Source organism: Sarcophilus harrisii, chromosome 5, assembly GCF_902635505.1.
Source record: "Sarcophilus harrisii chromosome 5, mSarHar1.11, whole genome shotgun sequence".
Lineage (NCBI taxonomy): Eukaryota > Metazoa > Chordata > Mammalia > Dasyuromorphia > Dasyuridae > Sarcophilus > Sarcophilus harrisii.
The window spans coordinates 200,977,440-200,997,658 of NC_045430.1; the positions used below are offsets into that span (position 1 = coordinate 200,977,440).

A 20,219-nucleotide genomic window follows, 5' to 3' on the forward strand; every position below is an offset into this window, starting at 1 on the left:
CACTCACCCTTTGAGGGAGGATTTTGTCAGCCATCTTCCTCCTCTTGGCACTGTACATTTTTTAAAGAAAAAACCAGGTTACCATGGCGACAGATCTGGGAGTAACGAGGCCACCTGCTAAATTATCCCGACATCTCCGCCCGCCCGGCTGGGGTTCCCACAGCCTGCCCGATTGCCTGAGGGGCTCAGCGGCCAGGCAGTGGGGCTGGAGCTGCGGCCTTGGGGGGGACGGGGCAGTCACTCCCTAGCCTCAGAACCCCCCTCCCTCCCACCCCATCCACAGGGCCCGGGAGGATCGGGAACAATTTGGACTTGGGGGACAAGGAGAGGGAGTGGGATTCAAAGGTCTCCTTGCCGGGGCTCTTTCAGGAAGCCTGGACAGGAGAGAAGAGCAGGGATGGGGGCAGGGCAGGGCTGTGGAGCTCGAGCAATAAACTCCAGCGCAGAAAGGGCAACTTTGGGAAAGAAGGGATGGGGCTGGGGCCGGCGGCCTACGCTGAGGGGAAGGGAGCCTGCTCTCCTCCTACTCACAGGGGAATGAGGTAAGGATGTGCTCTGACTTGCGTCTGGAAGGGGCATTCAAAGGGTACACATGCATGTCTAATGAGGAAGGCAGGTACGATCTGGGGCCCTCGTGCCCACAGCCCGTGGATGCCCAGGGCAGGGACACCACTTAGTATTCCACACAGCCCGGTAGGTGTGGCTGGCACCGGGGCACCAAGGGATGGGGCCACGTAGGGGCTGGGGACAGGACAAAGATCTCAATCTCGGTTTCAATGATCTCTAAGATTCCTTCCAACTATAAACTGTCCAATCATGGGATCTCTTCTTAGACCCAGGCTGGGGAAGTCCGAGGCTGGTCGGAGCCCGTCCTGGCTCCACACTGCCCCTCTGTGGTGCTCCGTCCCACTGCCCAGCTCCCCGTTCAACCTCCCCCTCACCCCTCTCAGCCAAGGGAGGTGAGCAGAAGGGCTCTTTCATCGCAGGAGCACCTCACTTTAAGCCAACTCACTATATGGAAAAACCCAGATTTCCAGGAGAGAAACCAGGGATGAGCTGGGGCGTCGATCCTTTCTTTTACCGTGAGATTCCTTTGGACTCACTGGATTTAGAGTTGGAAGGGACCTCGGAGGTCATTTAATTCCTTCATTGGACAGATAAGGAGACTGAGACTTTAGGGAGGGAACTTAACTGAATGTTTTAAACTAGGATTCAATTGAACAGTAATGATAATTTACAAAAGTTCAAAAGACGCCCTTTTCAAGAATTCATCTCTTGTGCAAAATAAGGCTTCCATGTTTTGCTAATACTCAGAGACCTAGAGGGAGTTTTGTATGTGCAGCCTAAGCTATAGCAAGGAGGAAGCTGATAGTGATGGGACTGAGCTGGACCTCCAGGGTGTGGAGCCCACTGGATCGGGTGGTTCCAGCATCCTCCTGTGGCCTCTACAACCCCCCCCAGGACTATGTCCCACTGAGCCACCCCCACCCCCAAGCTGACAGAGAACTAACAGAGCAGATGTACAGGGGCAGGGAGACAGGGGGACAGTCTGGGGGGGAGGAGGGCCGAACAAGGTAGAATCAGGGAAGGGAAGAGAGCATGTGGGGGGAGAGGCAGAAGCTATGGATATGCCGTCACTTCATTATGAATTGTGAGGGGAAATGGGGAAAGCCAAAGGCCAAAGCCTAAAGGAAGGACTTCTCTAGGATGGGAAGGAGGGGGACATATTCCTCCATCTGGATCGGTCCTTCCTAGCCAAAAACTTTGCCCCTAAGCCTAACTATTCCCAAAGCCGGTCACTCTCCTCCCCCACCTCCTTCCCTCCACTTGCAGGTAGCTCTCTCACTCACCTGCGGCTCCTGGTAGGGGCTGTGGGCACTGGCTGGCCCTGACTCTGCGCCTGGCTCTGCCCGGGTGGGGGTGCTGCTCGCTTGCGGGCTGGCTCCATTCCGGCCGGGGCCAGGCCAGGCCGAACGGCGGGGCTGCCCATGTACGGGGAACCCGGGGGACCCATGGGCGCCCCCTGATGGGGCATCCGGGCTCCAGACGGCATCCCGGGGCGCTGGGTTGGGGAGCAGGGTGCGGGGGGAGAAGGGGAGCAAAGCAGAGACATGGCGAGCCAGTCAGACTGGAGCAGCTGTGCTCCAGAGACCATCCCTGGAGGTTCAAAGCCCCCTGTGAGATTTACACCACTAATGTGGCCACATCAGCCTCTGGATGCTCCCAGCAGCACCGATCCTTCCCACCCCCTCCCAGATACCTTCCGAGGTCCAAGACCCTCAGCTCCGACCCTGAGCTTTCTAGGCTGCTAGCAATGAGAGGGATAAAGGGGATGGGAGGGCAAAGGGGGGAGGGTTTCTCAGGGAGTGGAATATGCTCTATTTTGGTGCAGCTCATCCTTACAAAAGGAGCTGGATGCTACCCAGACAGATGCTAAGGGGATCCCTTTTGAATCCTGCTGAATCAGGATCCACAAGACTAAGAGGTCCCACGCTTTTTTCACGCTCATGATTAGACCACCTAGTACGATGCTCTTTGCATGTTGGTCAGGACACACGTTTCACAGCTTTCAGGAATTCCCTCCACTGCAGCAGATCAACTGAGGGGCAAAAAAGTCTTAGGGTTGTCTGGGGGCTCTAAGAGTTTAAGTCACTTGCCCAGGATCGAGCAGTCAGTACGTGTCAGAGGGAAGAGCCCTGTTCAATACCTCAAGGCTGTATGATCCATTACCTCCACATGGCCCTCCCTCACCAATGCACATCTAGGCCTTCATTTGCCTTACAAGATATCAGCACGAGTTACTCTGGCAGCCAGCCCTCCGACAACAAACTTCTTGCCCCTAGTTGGGTCATACTTGGATGGTAGATAGGTCAGCCACTGGCCCCATACATACTGTTCATCCTGATAGGTCCTGCCAGAACTTATACTTGGCCAGGGTCACCTCCACATTACAATGATGTATCGTGGTCAGACTTCTGTGAAGGTTGTGCCTGAGCAGGAATTTGCCAAATGAAGGAATCTTATTTGACTCTCACAAAAACCCTTCACCATTAGTAAGGAAAGTACTATGCCCAATTGATAGAAAGTGAGATTTAGTGATTTGCTTGGGGTCATAAAATTATAGAATGTTAAGGACTGCAGAAGATAGATCACCTATACATTTCAAGGGGCCTGTGAACTTAAATGGGAAAAATTACATCTTTATTTCAATATAATTGGTTTCCTTCTTAATGTTAGGTGTTTTATGCATTTAAGAACATTCTGAAAAGGGATCCCATAGGATTCACCAGACTGTCAAAAGGTAGATCACCAAAAATGGTGGAAAAGTTGCCAAGCTAGTCCAACTCCCCATTTTACAGAGAGGAAAGCTACAGGTTACCCAGCTAGTTTGTGGCAAAAGCAGACTTAAAGAATCTGAGCCTCATGGCTTCTAGCTCTGTAATTTCCTTTAGAGCATGCTGTCTTTCTCAAAAAGGGGGCTAGACTCTTAAGGCTCAATCCTATCCAGTCTCAATCTCAATCCCCAGTCCTAACCTCACCTCCTAGTTTTCTGCTTCCTAACCCTGTCTGCTCTGTGCATCTAAATAAAGGAGCTGACTTTTTTTTTTAAAGAGGGGATGAGGTTCCTGGACCCATTCTGCTTCTCCTTGGTAAACAGGAGAGAAGAAGGCAGTTAAATTACTGAAATATTATAAAGTAATTGGAAGGAGCACCACAATCTGACCAAGTCATCAGAAAGCTTTCTGGCTGACTGAGATGAGGATTAGAAGAATGGATGAATGAATGCATACAGAAAACTCAGGTGGGTCAATCCCCAAATTGGTTTTAGAGTGTTCTTAAGTAAGGGTACATTCATCTGGGGCTATGGGGAGAATATGACACAATGTTTTGGGGGCTCTTGGCAAAGAAGGAATCATGGGCCAGACTAGGCCTGGGGAACTTTAGTTAAGGATTAGGTTAGAAAATTTAGGTGCCATTCAGTCTGGGACTGGGTCGGTTTCTTTTACACATACTTCTAATTACCTTGCCCTGGTGTATTATTTTTGAATTTGTGCATTCTCTTTTTCTTTGTAAATAAATCCTAGAAAATTCACTCTTGTGGTCTGGAAGGGGTAGAAAGGAAAGAGGGAAATGGGTGCAATGGTGGCTGCAGCAGAGAAAGGAAGACAGGTAATTAGGGATTGGATATGGCAGTTCTGTGAATCCAAGAAACTAAGACAGCTTAGTGAGCCAAGAAGCTAGGGAAGCTCTGAGCTTTTGACTGGGGTCAGTGATGAGGGAAATTTAGAAAGCAGTAAAAGGTGGAAGGCCTACTATTGAATATAAGTTTCCCAAACTCTTTCCATTTGGAGGAACCGATGCCCTTGGAAGCCGATTGGGATTCAGATTGGATCCTAAAATGGAATTCTTTCCACATCCTCAATGAATCCTTTTCCAGGTCCCCATGGGACCTTGTTTCTTACTCATCTGACTCTAATCCCCAATCCTCTACTTTCCGAAATGTCCCATTCCACTTGATATTACTCTGTTCTAATCCTCATCCATGTTCTGAGAGAAGAGCAGAGGGAGATAGGAGGCCAGCAGCTTTCTTTTGAACATACCGGAGGACAGATCAGAGATGGGATCTTGTTGGGTTTCCCATTTCTTTTCTCATTTGGGGATGATGAAAGATAGTATCCAGAGACAAGGTCAGAGGTAGTATTAGAGTGAGCCCTAATGTTGGGCCAAAGAGAGAGTCTGAGGCAGTCAGAGCTGGAAGCAGGCTCTGTGAAAGCTGCAGAGGCGGCTTTGGATCACTCTGACAAGTCAGGGAAAGAATGTTTGGGGACCCCAGCCCCAATCTGTCCAGTTCTTTCAAAAGATCTCACACTTCTCTTCCTGTTCCCCAAATGCTCTTCCTATCCTCCCCTCCTCCCCCCAACTCAATCAAGTCCTGCCACTCAAGACAGTCAGGGGTCAGAGGGGCCTTGGGGAAGGAGATGAGGCAGAAATCAGCATCCCTGTCCCTGGGTGGTCAGATGACATGCAAATGAGATGCAAATGAGCGAATGAAGTGATCCACATGCTCATTAACCCCAATTGTCCAGGCCCTAGAAAAAGGGCCAGGGGAGGGAGGGATGGAGAGCAAGAGAATCCAGAAACTTGCAAAGAGGGAGAAGGGGGACAGTCAGGGTCAGGGAAACAGAGGGAGGTTAAGGATTCTTTGCACCTGTCATCTTCTCATGAAATTGCCAGTTGTGGCCCGACTTCTCCCCTCCCAGGAGTACAGCTGCCTTTGAGTCACAAGGAGGAGCCTCTCCACTGAGCCTGATGCCCCCAGCACAGCCAACTCTCCTCTGCCCCAGAATATCCCTAACCCTAATCTCCCCTCCCCCTGCCTGAGGCCAGCTGTCTCTGCCCATCTCTCCTAAAGCCAAGATACCAAAAGGACTCAGGATAAGAGAATCCTGAAGGGAGGGGGAGGGTAGTCACTTCCCCACAACAGACCCCTTTCTCCCGTCCCTACTCTCTTTCCCCCTCCCCCAGCTCCTAGGAAGCCCGGTTGGTCCTGTCACTCACACTTCTGAGGTGGGTTGCTTGGTCATGGATATTCAGAGCAAGTCCTTCTTGGAGCCTCAGATTGCCCTTCCACACCCACAGAACAGACTCACAGAGGGTTGCCTGGTCTTTATGGAGGGAGGCAAGGCAGAGGGCACAGGGCAACACCCTTAATGCTCTAAGTCCCTTTAGACATATTAATCTCACCCCCATGCCCATTTTCTTAAAGGGGCGTTATTTGGAAATGGGCTCGAGGCTTAGTATCCTTGAGGAGGGGGTTTCCCCTGTGAGTTTCCTCCCAATGCTCTATCCTGAGGGTGAGCTGCTCCAGAAGTCAAGTCCAAGGGCCATCCCAGACTCTTCACCACTTGACAAATTTCCTCCTTTGCCAGGGGACCTTCTTTGCCCCCCAAGAGAATGGGGAGCCCCAGATCTCCTCCCCAAGGATCCAAAGAGAATTGCTTAAATGCTAGAGAATTTTCCATAACCTAAAGGGGATTTCCACTAAGGGCAAATCCCAAATTTGGTTTTTTAAATCAAATTTCTAAAAAAAAAAAAAAAAAAGATGAGGGGACTTGAATACACCTCCCTCTCTTCTCACCACCGCCTCTTCCCCAGCAGGGGATGCCATGGCTGCCCTGAGTCCTTTGCCCCAATTCTCCCACTTCTCTCTTCCCCTCACACACACACACCCTTCTCCACGTGTCCCAGGCCATCCCATCCCCTTCGGAGCCTTATTCCTTCCAGGTGTACCCCGGCCTTTCTGAGATCCCACCTCCCCTGCTCCCGTTCCTGCCATCGCAGTCACCCCTGGGGGTGGCGACTCTGTTCTCGCTCCCCACGGGGCCCCACCTCTTCACACCTTTGAGGACCCGGGAACACCTTCCAGCCTGCTGAGAGAACTCTGAAACCTCCAGCAGCCTCTGCCCTCCAAAGGCAGGCACATGCCCGGCGGGAGGGCTCTCCCCGTCCCGGGGCCGGGGGCTCCGGCCGCTCTCCCCCCACCCCCCTCGTGCCGCGATGCTGAGGTTGCACAGGCCTAGCCCGGCCGCCTCCCCGGGTGCCGGGAATTTCTCCCACTCGCGGCTCCCTCAAAGTCACCTGCTCCTCACTCCCGAGTCCCGGGAGCGAGAGAGACCCAACGCCGCCGTCCCAGCTCCGACAGCCCCGTTTCCTCCCGGGCCGGGAGGGAGAGAGGGGCCGGGGTCACACACTAAGTCTGGGGTCACAGAGGGGCTGCCCCTGCCTGCGGCTGCCCCCAGACCTTCCCCTAGCCCGCTCCCCACGGCGCCCCCAAGTCTCCAGTGAGGACCTGAGTGGGCGCCTCGCCCCTCCTTGCCCATCCCCATCCACCCCAAGATGGTCCAGGCTCGGAGGCTTCCCTGGCGCTCCCCGCCGTGGGGCCGGGGCGCGGGTCCAGCTCGCCCCCGCCCCCAGAGCCGAGGGGCTGCGAGGGGAGAGAGCCCGCCCGGCCCCTCCCGGCCATCCCTCCATTCAGCCGGAGCCAGCTCACTCACCCTCCCCCGCTAACTTTCCCCCACTCACCACCCCATGGACCAGAAACTCAAAAAGTTTGCTTTTCGTGGCTTTGCGCGCCCCTCCAGTAACTTCGTCCGCGGCCATCGGGGTGGGCTCAGCCGCTCCTCTCTCTCACACACACACTCTCTCTCTCTCTTCCTCTTTCTTTCCCTTTTCTGCCTTTTTTTCCTCCAACTCTCCCCTCTGAGTCCTGCTGGGCTCTCTCACACTTCTACTAGAGCGGAGTGGGGAGGGGGCCCCTTCAGGGCTGCCCTGACGGCCCACGGCCCACGCCGCTCCAGCTCAGCTGCTGCCACCACTGCCGCCGCTGCTGCCGCCGCCGCCGCCGCCGCCGCTGCCGCTGCCGCATTCCTGCACTGATAAGACAGAAATAGTCCGGGCTGCCCGGGGTCCGGCTGTTTACTCGGTGGGGACAGAAAACCCTGCCTTTCTGAACCGCTGTCCAAACAGCGCCGATAAGCGGGGAGGCGATCTGGAAGGGCCGTCTGCCGCTCGGCCCGCCCGCCCGCCCGCAGCCCCGAGGCCTGGCTGGAGGGGGCGAGGGGAGAGGGGAGGGCTGCGAGGATGGGGGAGTGCAGGCTGGGGACCGGGCTCAGCCTCCCGGGGCCGCTCCGCAAATAGTTTCTGGGTTAGGGAATTGGCCAAGAGAGCCAGGCGAAGAACAGCCCTGTCCAACTTTCCCCCCTTCCCTCCCCACGCTGTTGCTGCCGCATTCTAAGGCTCTTTCCCCCAGAGACCTGGCAGGCCGAAGCGGGGAAACATTCACTGGCAAGGGCTCCAGCGCGAGGCCAGCAGTGGAAGGGAGCCCCCGGCGCCCGGGGCAGGGGAGGCGGCGGGGCTGGGGGCAGGACAGCCCCGAGGAACGTGGGTGCCTTGTGGGAGCGCGGCTCCGCGTGAGCGTGTCTCCTTTGTGTGTGTGTGTGTGTGTGTGTGTGTGCCGGTGCCTTTGTGCATGCGTGGAGCCCGGTCCCGGCGGCTACCGGCTCGCTTGTGTACTCGGAACTACGCGGGTGAGGCCGCGGGCCGTTAGATGTCCGGGGGTGAGACTGACCATGTGCTTGTCTCTCCCGGCCCGCTCGCAAGGGCGTGTGTCTGTTTCTGCGCGCGTGAGTCTCTGCTGGTGCCTCTTTGTGAGAGAGAGGGGGCTTTCGGGAAGTGTTCGGGGAAGAGGCCGGAGAGGAGGCCGCAGAACGCAGAATGCCAAGGGGGAAGAAGGGAGCGGGGAAGAGGGGCAGGACGGAGGAGAGGGCCGGGCAGGGAGAAGGCCGCGGCCCCCAGAGGGCCTGCCTCCGGCCTTGGGGGCCTGAGAATGGCGGAGGGGACGCTGCAGCTGCCATGCCAGGCACCCAAGTCCCGCTGGGACAGCCGGAGGTTCCAAAAGCAGAGAGGGGCTGTCTCAGGAGGTGGGGTTTGGGCTTAGGGAGCCTGAGAAAAGGGTTTGTGTGGGAGGGAGAGGCCCGGGAGTGGAGGAAGGACGGGAAACGAGAGGAACCCATCTGCCAGTTCTAGCATCTGCAGGGGCGCCTGTCCCTGACTGCCAGCCCCCAGGCCAAGGGGTGGAACCAACGCTCTGCCACAGCCACCAAAGACCAGGGGTAGTCCCGCGGAAGCTCTCTGACCTCCAAAATCAACCCTAGGCCAGCCAAAAAGGAGCCCAGATCCTGCTTCCCTTTGTCTTCCAGAACTAGGTGCTCCAACTCAACCCTAAACACAGATGCCATAGAAAGAACAACACACAAAGGAGGAGGAGAGGAGAGCTCGGTCTGCTTTGCCGGTTTCCCTTCTGCCGTTCCCTGCTTTCTTGTCCATTCACAGTGTCTGTATGTACAGACATTGCTTTACACAGTTGCCACAATCCCTTCTGTGCCAATCCCAAAAGAAAGAAGCAAGACACTTGGACACTTAGAATCCTGGACTGTCCCAAAGGGCTTTTCTTTTGTTTGCTTAGATGTCCCCCTCAAGTCAGAACAGAATAATTCCTGGAAAGGAATATTTGTCAACTAGTTAAAGCCACAATGATTGTAAATAACAGAGAGGTTGGACTGGATCAGGAGGTCCCAGAATTCTTTGTATAGATCTCAGGATCTGTGAATTTGGATGGGGAAAAAAAAATCACACCATCATCTTCACTAAGTTCTAACTGAAATTTAGTATTTCCTTTAATATTTACAAACATTTTTCTGAGAAGGGATCTTCACCAGACTCTCAAAGGGAAAGATGACATAAAAAAAAAAAAAAAAGATTGGGGTAAGAAAACTACTACTTATAGGCACTCTCCTCCCCTTCTCCCAGAGATTTCAGGGGAATGAGAGTTCTCCTTTCCCCTACATCTTATTTTTTTTTCTCCTTCCCAAGAAATAGAACCAATGTACTTCCCAAGAAATAGTACCACATGAGAAATTCATGTTGTTCTCCTTGCTGGTGATGGCCTCCTATCTCTGCCTATCCTTTGAGCCCCAGGACAAAGTTCTACCTCTTCCTTGAAGTCTGATTTCCCTAGCTTAAAGTGGTCTCCTCTGTTTCATTTTACATTCATTGTTTGTACCACCTAATTTAATACTTAACTGAAAAATTAGTGTTTGTTCTTTTGTTACTTGAGTTGTATATCTTGTCTCAAAACAAAATGGGCTGCAATCTCCTTCAGGACAAGGGAGTTGGTCCCCTTGCCTTCTTTTATAATTCACCACTCTTTTCAATGTATAAACTATGTCCAATGCAATAGGAATGTGAAGACAAAATGAAGCAGACCCTGCTCACAAGAAGCTTACATTCTATCAGTGAAATACAGCGTAGAGAGGAATAATTATAATACAAAGCATTGGAGGAGGAAGAAAGACTGAGGAAAGGCTCCATGGGGGAAGTGACACCTGAAGGGAGTCTTGAAAGAAGATGAGAGAAAGAAAGAGAGAGAGAGGAGAGAGAGAGAGAGAGAGAGATTGGAGTTCATTCAAGGCATGGAGTAGAAAAGTTAACACCAGAGCCAACTCTCCATTTCACAGCACTAAGATTTACTGTTTCAGTACTTTTCATCTCCAGGGTTATAAGAGCTCCATGATGGGAAAGGGAGTATCACGTATGTGTCCAAGTCCGAGGCAAAATATAATTCAATAAAATTTTGTCAAGGGTCTACTATGTGCAAAATGGTGCTAAGTGAGGGGGATGAGAAGACAAAAAGGAAACAATTTCTGCCTCAGACTGAGAGGTGAAAGGAGGGAGAAGAGGAGAGGAATACAAAAAGGAAAGGATGTCCAACCCTAGAATAGGTTCCAGGGGAAGTTAAGAGAGAGAGAGACATTCAGGCTAGGGAGAGGAACACTGATTGATTATTTGTTGGGAAGAGATAGATTCAGTTACTAACGGGACTGAAGCCCCAGCCTTGACATGGAAGCTCTTCCTACTTAAACAGCCCCAGACGGAGCTGGGTAGAGGTCCAAGGTGCATCACCATCTCTTCCAGAACGATTGCTAAGGCAACAAGGTGCTCCCACTACTCTAGTCTGTCCCCTGGGCCCCCAACATACGGCGCCCATTCCCTCACAGAGGGGCGCTGAGGTGCCCCCACTTGGGAGGTAACACAGGGCCCGTGGCGGGCTAGCGGTTCGGAAGGTAGATGTGCGCGGATTAGGAATTGTGGGGTATTCCTGGGTGGGTCCCGATGGGATATACAGACACGCACGCACAAGGAAGTACACACCCTTAGGAGGCCGCCAGTCTGGGGCACACAGACGGGCACACGTGGCCGGTTTGCCCCCTCCCCCACCAGGCTCCCAGGGGCGCCCGCCGAGGTCCGGGTCTGGGGGGCGGGTTGCACACCGGCCTGCTGCCTCGGTACCCTGCCCTCTCGGGGCTACAGGCTCAGCCCTGCGGGATGGAGAGGGGGCCCCAGGGAAAGCATCCCTCCGGGGGCCTCCTCTCCATCCCGCAGGGACGTCGCCCCCCGGCCAGGGGACCCAGGGACAGGGGTGGGTGGGAGTGCCCGGGCCCCTGCTGCGTGAGAGGCCCTGATGCAGGCCCCCGCCGCCCCCCTCCTCGTCCCCCCGCCCGGGCTCTGCAGCAGCGGCGGACGGCAGCGGCGGCCCGAAGCGAAGCCGAAGTCCCCCCTGCTGTCCCCCCATCTCTCCTTCACTCACTCAAGCACCAAATGGCAAAGCTTCTCTCTCTCCCCGAGCAGGGAGAGAGATGCAGCCCCAGCCGTGAGGCAGAGGCTGGGGTCCCTGGATGCTCCAGCCCGGGGAAGGAGCGCCTTCCCTCCCCCTCCCCGGCATCGCGGACAGGGGAGACGGGTGGGCAGTGTGTGTGCGTGGGGGGACACATCTCTCCCGGGCGGCCGCCGCCGCCGCGCCTCCTCCCTCCCGCCCTCCCTCAGCTCTAGGGTCCCCGGGCAGCTGAGAGCCGGGAGCAGGGCTAGGCATGCGCAGTGTGTCCTCCCAGCCAGTGAAGGTCAGCCCAGGGCCTAGCTGCAGGACTGAAAGGCAGAGGAGGGAGGGAGGGAGGGGGAGGAGGAGGAGGAGGAGGAGGAGGAGGAGGAAGAGGGATGCAGGGAGGAAAGCTTAACTCTTACCCTCCTGGGGAGGATGCTTCCTTTGGGGTGGAGTCTGGTGCCTCACTCCCTAGATTCCTTCTGAGCCTTTCCCATTACTGGGGCTTTTAGCTTATGTCATTGGGGAGGGAAGGAATAACAGCAAGGTAAGAGACAAAAAAGATGGTGGGAAGGCAGATACATGGCTGCCAGAAGGGGAAGAAAAGGGGAAGGGAGCAAAGGAAAAAGGAGGAGGAAGGGAAGCACGAAAGAGGGGGAGGGCTCTTTCTCCTTCCATGTCCCTCCACCCTAATTCCCTAGGAATGAGGCTTTCTTGGAAAACAAGATGACTGACAGGTAGGCAAGGGAAATTGAGACAGAGAAAGAGAGGCAGACGGAAATAAAGTCCCTGGGAGCTACTACAGTGCAGAAGCGTGGAGCATTCCTCCTGGGGAGGGGGCAGGGCAGCCGGAGCTTGCCTGTTCGGTGCTGCACTTCCATAGCCCGCTTCTGGAGCTGACCACACGTCCCCCCTGGGCAGGACCTTTTTGACCTTGGAGGTGCCAGCTCCCCATCCCTGCATCTAGGAGAGCCCGCCTCTTTACCCTGTCTGGAGTCATTTTAGAAATGTTTTTGTTCGGGGACTGCCAGGGATCAAAACACAGGTTTCGTGGCATATTCTGATTCTTCCGAGGGGGGCTTTCCAGATGCCTGGTTACTAAGGTTTGGAGAATGAACATATGCTCTTCTGGGGTTATTTTTTTTTTGAAGAGAGAGGTCAGTCTCGATATTTCTTTGTGTGTGATGGAGAGTATGGATGCCAATCTATGTCACCACAGGGCTGTGACTATGTCTATGAAAGAGAGACAGAGACAGAGAGAGAAAAAGAGAGACAAGAGAGAGAGACAGAGAGAAAAAGAGAGATAGAGAGAAAAAGAGAGAGAGACAGAGAGACAGAGAAAAAGAGAGAGACAGAGAGACACAGAGAGAAAGAGAGAGAAAAAGAGAGAGAGAGAGAAAAAGAGAGACAGAGAGAAAAAGAGAGACAGAGAAAAAAGAGAGAGACAGAGACAGAGAGAGACACACAGAGAGAGAGAGACAGAGAGAGAGAAAAAGAGAGAGACAGAGAGAAAAAGAGAGAGAGCCGAGAGAGAGACAGAGAGAGAAAAAGAGAGACAGAGAAAAAGAGACAGACAGACAGAGAGACAGAGAGAGAGAAAAAGAGAGAGACATAGAGAGAAAAAGAGAGAGACAGAAAGAGAGAAAGAGAGAGAGAGAGACAGAGAGAAAAAGAGAGACAGAGAGAAAGACAGAAAGGGAGGGACGGAGAGGGAGAGAGGGAGGGAAAGAGAGGAAGGGAAAGAAAGGAGGGAGGGAGAGACAGAGAGACAAAGAGACAGACAAAAAGAGAAAGACAGAGAAAAGAGACAAAGAAACAAAAAGAGAGACAGAGACACAGAGAGAAAAAGATAGAGAGAGACAGAGAAAGACAGAGACAGAGAGAAAAAGAGAGAGAGACAAGAGAGAGACAGAAAGGGAGGGACTGAGGGGAAGGGAAGGAGGGAAAGAGAGAGGAAGGAAAAGAAAGGAGGAAGGGAGAGACAGAGAGACAAAGAGACAGACAAAAAGAGAGAGACAGAGAAAAGAGACAAAGAAACAAAAAGAGAGACAGAGAGATAGAGAGAGACAGAGAGAGAGACTCAGAGAGACAGAGGACAAATTCAGAAAGGGAGATTGAAATAGCAGGTCTTCCTACGTAGCTGAACCTCAGTTTCTTCAGGTAACATAAAGTGGATATAAGTGATTGTTAAAGTCCCTTACAGCTCCAATATTCTGTTATTCTCTATAATAAAGAAATCACCAGAGGGATAAAAAATTAATGAGAGAGCAATCAAAAGAATGAGTTAGTGAGCCCATGGGCCATCCAGATGCTAAAGCCAATCTGGGCCTCTGGATCACTTAAGATCCTATTATCAGCTTTATATTATTGTGTGTATGTCTCTGAATTGGCCACTGTCTCTCTCTTGGTCTTCTCGACTCCAGTTTTTTCAGTGTACAGAGAATAACCATCCCACAGTTAATGTCAGCGTTAGATGCATCACATGTATACAGTTGCTTACTCCAAATTTTAGATGTTCTGATCAGAAAACCTCTGAATAGATGGACAATGAAGAGGTCAGAGCGTAGGAAACCATCCTAGCACAGTATGGGCTCTCCAGTGGGTGTCCAGCCAATACTTCTTGATTTAAAATCAAGAGTCCGGTACTCCCGATACCTCTTGTATTATCAAATAAACCAGTTGCTTGTGACTGTACCAAGAGAGTCCTATTGGCCCATTCCCTGAGTTCCATGACCACAGAGTCAGCCTGCAGGTACTTGGACAACACTGAGTCCTGTACAGCCTGACTAATGGGTAGATTCTGCAGACAATATGTGTTTCTGTATAATAAGTGGAGGGACAATTGTGCTGCACATGAGGTGGGGGTTCTGCAAGTTCTACTGAGGGGTGCATGCTGCCAATAATATGTGATTCTATGCAATCATCTTGAGGGAAGGGATTAGATGAAGTATGTTGTACAGTCACAAGGAGGGATGGAGCTGTAGAACATGTGTGACTGCAAATCTGACTGAGGGATGGGAATGTAGCAGATTCATATTCCTGTCTAATAAACTATGGAGAAGGAGCTATAGAACAGGGCTTCTTAAAGTTTTTCACTGGAGACAAGAAATGTTTATGTAAATGGGTCTGTAGGTATATAAAATAGGTATACAAACCAAACACTAATAATAAATCATAATTTCATGATTCCCCCACATTCTGTTATAAGACCCTGTCATGAACCACAGCTTAAGAAGCTGGGCTATAGATAAGATGGGGTTGTGCAGGGGGACCCAGGTGGTATGTGGATAGAATCCTGGATCGGAAGTCAGGAAGGTCAAGATTCAAAACTAGCCTTAGACACCCTCATTAGCTGTATGACTTGAGCACTTAACAGCTTTCTTAGTTTAATTATATATAAAATGAAGATAATGACACATCTTTTTTTGTGAAAATCATGTGATGTTTGTAAAGCACTTTGCAAAACTTAAAGCATTATATAAATACTATTATTATTTTTATCATCATTACTTGGCAAGTCTTGGGTATTATTAGAACTATACCTAGAGTGAGGCATCTAGGGATTTGTATAGGATATTGGAAATGTCGATCTTAGATAGCACTTTAGCATCTATAGGTATATGAAAAATTCTTATTGATTGACTAATAGGAAATCTCTCTGGAAAGATGGGTCATGGCCAGATTGTGTTTCTAATTTTATATCAGAGGCAACAGAAAGCTATTGAAGACTTTTGAGCAAAGGAGTGACATGGAGAGATCAGTGACTAGGGATGGTTTATTTGGTGGTTGTATGGAAGATGGATGGTAATGGAAAGTTGGAACACTAATTAGGAGGCTATTAAGCTAGCTAATATGAGAGGTGGTGATGGCTTGAGCTAAGGTAGTGGCTATGTGAGTGGAGAGAAGGGGACCTAACAGGAGAGATGAGGCAAAATAGACAAAGACAAAGGTAAGTCATTGACTAGACAAGAACTGTGAGGCAGAGGAAAAAGTCTGAGATGACGTCAAGATCATAAACTTGGATGACTAGAACAAGAGTGATGTCCTCCATGGAAAAAAAGGAAGTTTGGAGGAGGGGTAGGGCCGGGGTTAAGAAAAAGAACCTGCTTCAGATCTGTGGAAGTTAGGATGTTTGTTAACAGGATGTCTACCCAGATGGAGATGTCCAGCAGCCATCTGATAATATGGAACTTGAACTCAGGAGAATAATTAGGTCTAGCTCAAGGTATCCACGTAGTTAGATGGTACAACAGACTGCTGGAACTGGAGCCCAAAAGACTTGAATTCAAATTGTGTTTCAAATATTTACTACCTGTGTGACTCTAAGCAAATCATTTAGTCTATGTACCTCAGCTTCCTCATATGTAAAAAAAGAGATACTTAAAAGCAGCTACTTCCTAGTGTTTGCTATCAAGATAAAAATGATATGCTTATAAACTGCTTTACACCATAAAATGCCATTATTATTATTATTATTATTAGGCATTGTGGTCTTTGTACAGTAATATTGAAGGGTGGATATATGTCAAATGGGATCATTTGTGTTCAGATTGAGAAGTGGGCTTTATTCATGAAGTGATAATGCAATGAATGAGATACAAATTGTATCTTCAACTGATGGGATGAGCCTCTATGTCCCTTAGAATCTCAAAACTTTATATTGGCTAATGGAGTTAGTTAAGAGTATAGCCTGCCTTAAATTTGATTTTAGATACTTCCTAGCTGTGTGAACCTGAGCAAAACTCAACCTTACTGTGTGTCTTTGTCTCCTTGTTGTAAAATGAGAAAGTTGGATGTGATGTCATCTGAGATCCCTCCCAGCTATAAATCTATGATTCTATGACCTAAGCTCCACCATTGACTCTTGGCTTGACCATTAGCTAGCTGTGTGGTCCTGAGCAAATTATTTGCTCTCTGTGGTTGTTTCTTTGTCTGAGAGATGACTATATCAATATTTGTTATATCTACTGCATAAATCTATTATGAGGATCAAATAAAATGACAGAAAAAGAATGATAGCTTATATTTATATTCATCTCTTAAGATTTACCACAAACACCGTGCACATATCAATTCATTTGATCTTCAAAACAACTCTGTGAAGCATTATTATTATTATTATCATTACAAATATTACCATCCCCATCCTATAACTGTAAATAGAAGTTCAGAGAAATTAAGAATGAGCAGTTAGAAAAAATGTTTTAAATTAAAAATTAAAAAAACAACAACAAAAAAAGAATGAGTAGTTAGTCAGTGGCAAAGATGGAATATGAACTCAGAATGCCTAATTCAAATTCCAGTACTATTTCCATTACCAAAAAATAAAAAAGTGATCTGCTCAAATTGTGGGATTCTCTGTTAATGATCCTTGATGAATTATTGACAATTATCCCTCAAGATTCTTATCTCCTTCTTCTCTCAAAGGAGCTGACCTAGAAGTTGAGAACTAGATGACTAATTGCCTTCCTTCAGATCTTAAAACTGATGGAGAGTGAGGAACACCAATAGGAAAGAAATCCCTTCCTGTGTGTCCAATCTCCTTTTGGGTATTTCAACATTGCCTTCTTCTTGTTCCAAGGAGAGTGATGATGACCCAACCAGATAGGTGGGAACCAGAATGAGAATGAGCTCTGGCCCCTTTTTTTTCTCACTTCCAAATCTGGTACATTCCACCCTGGCCTTCTTTTGTGCTTTTATTAAAAGAATGAGAAACAGAAAATGATTTCCAGCACAGGCGTATATAAGGTGGTACCCAAGGGGCAGAGTTTGGAGATTCAGCCCTATAAAACCTGAAGTCCAAACAAATGGAATGATTATTACAAAAGTCTATAGAGTCTCCAAAAGTCTGTTGTAATTCATCTCTTTGTAAAAACGGTAGGATTTGGGAATCATTTTCTTCTGGACAAAATACTACATGAATGTGTCCCACAAGTGCATGCAGAGCAGTGGCACAGACTGGATTTTAATCCTGGCTTGGCCACTACCCCTACTGTATGTGATTTGGGGAAAATCTCTTAACCTTTCCAGGTCTTAATTTCCTTTTCTGTAAAAAAAGGAATAACAATGCCTATTCTATCTCATAGGGTTATTATAAGGATCAAATGAGATAATGTATGTAGAAGCACTCTGAATAATTATAATCATCATTATGCTGTATCTGACAGGGGCAGCAAGGGATGGATTATGGGAAGGAGTAATTATTCTCTTAGATGTCAAATTCAGAAGATTAAGGATGTGCCCCTAACACTTTAGATTCTCTCAATATCTCATTATGGCGCTATTGTTCATAAATGTGCCTCGGTCTTCTTTGGGCCTATCTGAACAGTTCCCTGGAAGTGCTCAAGCAGGGGCCAGATGACCACCTGTCAGAGAGATTCTCCAGGGGATTCTTGGATGTGTGGGCGCTCGGGGAACAGATGATCTTCAAGGTCTCTCCCAATTCCAAGATACTATTGTTATATTTGTGCTGGTAGAAAGGGATGAAGGGGGAGGGGAGGGAAAGAAAGAAAGGCTACTGTGGAAAACAAGAAATAGAAAGCCTGGAAGGAATAGCCTTAAATCTAAAATCACAGAGACAGAGAAGGGAAAACTGACTAGTTCCTCAAGTCCTGGAACAGCAGGATTCAGGGAATGGTTGAACGGGAGGAATAAGTTTTGAAATTTACCAATTAAAAAAGAAAACTTTTTCCTTTATACTTTGGGGTATAGGTTGATGGAATCTATTATTCCCGGAGAGTTCTAATTATGTACACACATACACGCAGATAAATATACACCCATCTATGTATATGTAGTCATAAGAAATAAAAATATAAGGGATAACATCAAAGAAAGCTGGACTATAGATTTGTAAGGACTAGAATCAGAAGACCTGGCTTTTTTGCTCAGTAGAGTGACCTTGGGTAAAACAATCTCTCAAGCCTCAGTTTTTTTATCTGGAAAATGGAGATTATAATGTCTTCACTATCTATCTCAGGATTGCTATAGAGAAAATACTTGTTAAATTATGATTTGATAAAAAGTATTATATAAATGTGATTTTATTATTTTTATTTTATTATTATAGAAATGTGAATTTATTATCATTTTAAATTATAAGACATGGTTCCAGTGCCTATGAATAATTTAATAAATGTTAATTCAATTGAACCAAATTGTCCTACAGAAATTTACAATTTAGTCAAATAGGCCATTTATATATACTAATCACTGGCAGGGGAGGCACAGAGAGGGAACAGGTCATTAAGGTCTTGGTGCTTTCACAGTTCCAAAGGCATGATGAAAAAGTGCCATCCATGGAAAATGTCATCCACGTCCAGAGAGAGAAATTTGGAGACTGAACGTGGATCAAAGCATAGTAATTTCACTTTTTTTTTTTATTTGTTGCTTGCTTGCTTTTTCTTTCTCATGTTTTTTTCCCTTTTTGATCTGAATTTTTTCTTGCACAATATGACAAATATGGAAATATATTTAAAAGAATTACGCATATTTAACCTATGTCAGATTGCTTGATGTCTTGGGTATGGGGAAGGTAAGGAAAGGAGGGAGAAAAATTTGAACACCAAGTCTTACAAAAATGAATGTTGAAAAGTATCTTTACATGTATTTGAAAGACAAAATACTATTAAAAATACATTCAGAAAAAATAAACAGAATACCAATGTACTATTGTGAAAAAAAAAAAGAAAAGAAAGGAAAAATGCTACTCACCTCCAGACTGAGGGCAAATTAAAGCTTATTCTCATTCTCTTTCTCTCTCTCTCTTCTCTCTCTCTCTCTCTCTCTCTCTCTCTCTCTCTCTCTCTCTCTTTCTCTTTCTCTCTCTCTCTCTTTAAACATCACTAATATGGAAATATGTTTTGCATGACTTCATGGATATAATGGGTATCATATTGGTTGCCTTCTCAAGAGTGGGGGAGAAGAGAATTTAGAATTCAAATTTTTAAAAAATGTTAAAAAATTTTTTTCTAAAGCAAAAGAAAAACAAAACAAAACAAAACAAAGATCTTAGTGCTTAAAAGATTACCAATCAAGAAAGCAAGTCACATAAGCACAGGCTTATGGGTCTGATAACTAAAGAAACTAGATATGACCCAGGTACATGTTATAAAAATGGGAAACACTAAATGGAGCTCCTATGGATAATTAGGCAGGTCAGATGCTCCATCTTCACAACTGTGAAAAGGATGGGACATATTGGTTAAAAAAAATATCCCATTTATGAGGGAGGGGATAGAGAGAAGCCCTTCTCTCTGCCATAATGCATCTTTCACTGCCCACTTTTGAGACTCTATTTCTTACCTCCCAGATTGGCTAAGGTATCAGGAAAAGATAACGATAAATGTTGGAGGGGGTGTGGGAAAACTGGGACAGTGATAAATTATTGGTGGAGTTTTGAAATGATCCAACCCTTCTGAAAAGCAATTTGGAACTATGTCCAAAGAGCTATCAAACTGTCCATGTGCTTTGACCCAGAAGTATTTCTACTAGGATTATATCCCAAAAGGATCTATCTTAAAGGAGTGGAAGGGACCCACATGTACAAAAATGTTTGTGGCAGCCCTTTTTGTAGTGGCAAGAAACTAGAAACTGAACGGATGCCCATCATTTGGAGAATGGCTGAATAAATTGTGCTATATGAATGTTATGGAATATTATTGTTTTGTAAGAAATGATTACCAGGATGATTTCAGAGAGGCCTGGAGAGACTTACATGAACTGATGCTGAGTGAAATGAGCAGAACCAGGAGATCATTGTACATGGCAACAACAAGATTATACAACGATCAATTCTGATGGATGTGGCTCTTCTCTGTGGTGATTCAAGGCATGGAAAATGCCATCTGCATCCAGAAAGAGAACTATGGAGACTGAATATGAATTGAAGCATTGTATTTTCATTTTTTCATGATATTTTGCTTGTTTTTTCTTTCTTGTTAATTTTTTCTCTTTTGGTTTGATTTTTTTTTGCATTACTTGACAGATATGGAAATATATTTAA

At 48.0% G+C, this 20,219-nt stretch overlaps 1 protein-coding gene across 2 annotated transcripts in view; it reads right to left on the bottom strand.

Annotated features, from left to right (window-relative positions):
- The window catches only part of SMARCD3 (SWI/SNF related, matrix associated, actin dependent regulator of chromatin, subfamily d, member 3), a 42,709-nt gene that overhangs the window by 5,047 nt on the left and 17,443 nt on the right, over nt 1-20,219 (bottom strand). Inside the window, exons 1-3 of one of the 2 annotated variants that reach the window (XM_031939452.1) lie at nt 7,084-7,373; nt 1,851-2,062; nt 8-50 (exon numbers count right to left, since the gene is read on the bottom strand). In XM_031939452.1, coding sequence (XP_031795312.1) covers nt 8-50; nt 1,851-2,062; nt 7,084-7,161 — 333 coding nt within the window. In that variant the 5' untranslated portion in view covers nt 7,162-7,373. Of the gene's footprint in view, nt 1-7; nt 51-1,850; nt 2,063-7,083; nt 7,374-20,219 lie in introns of those variants that run through there. The other variant, XM_031939453.1, reaches the window with a different exon arrangement.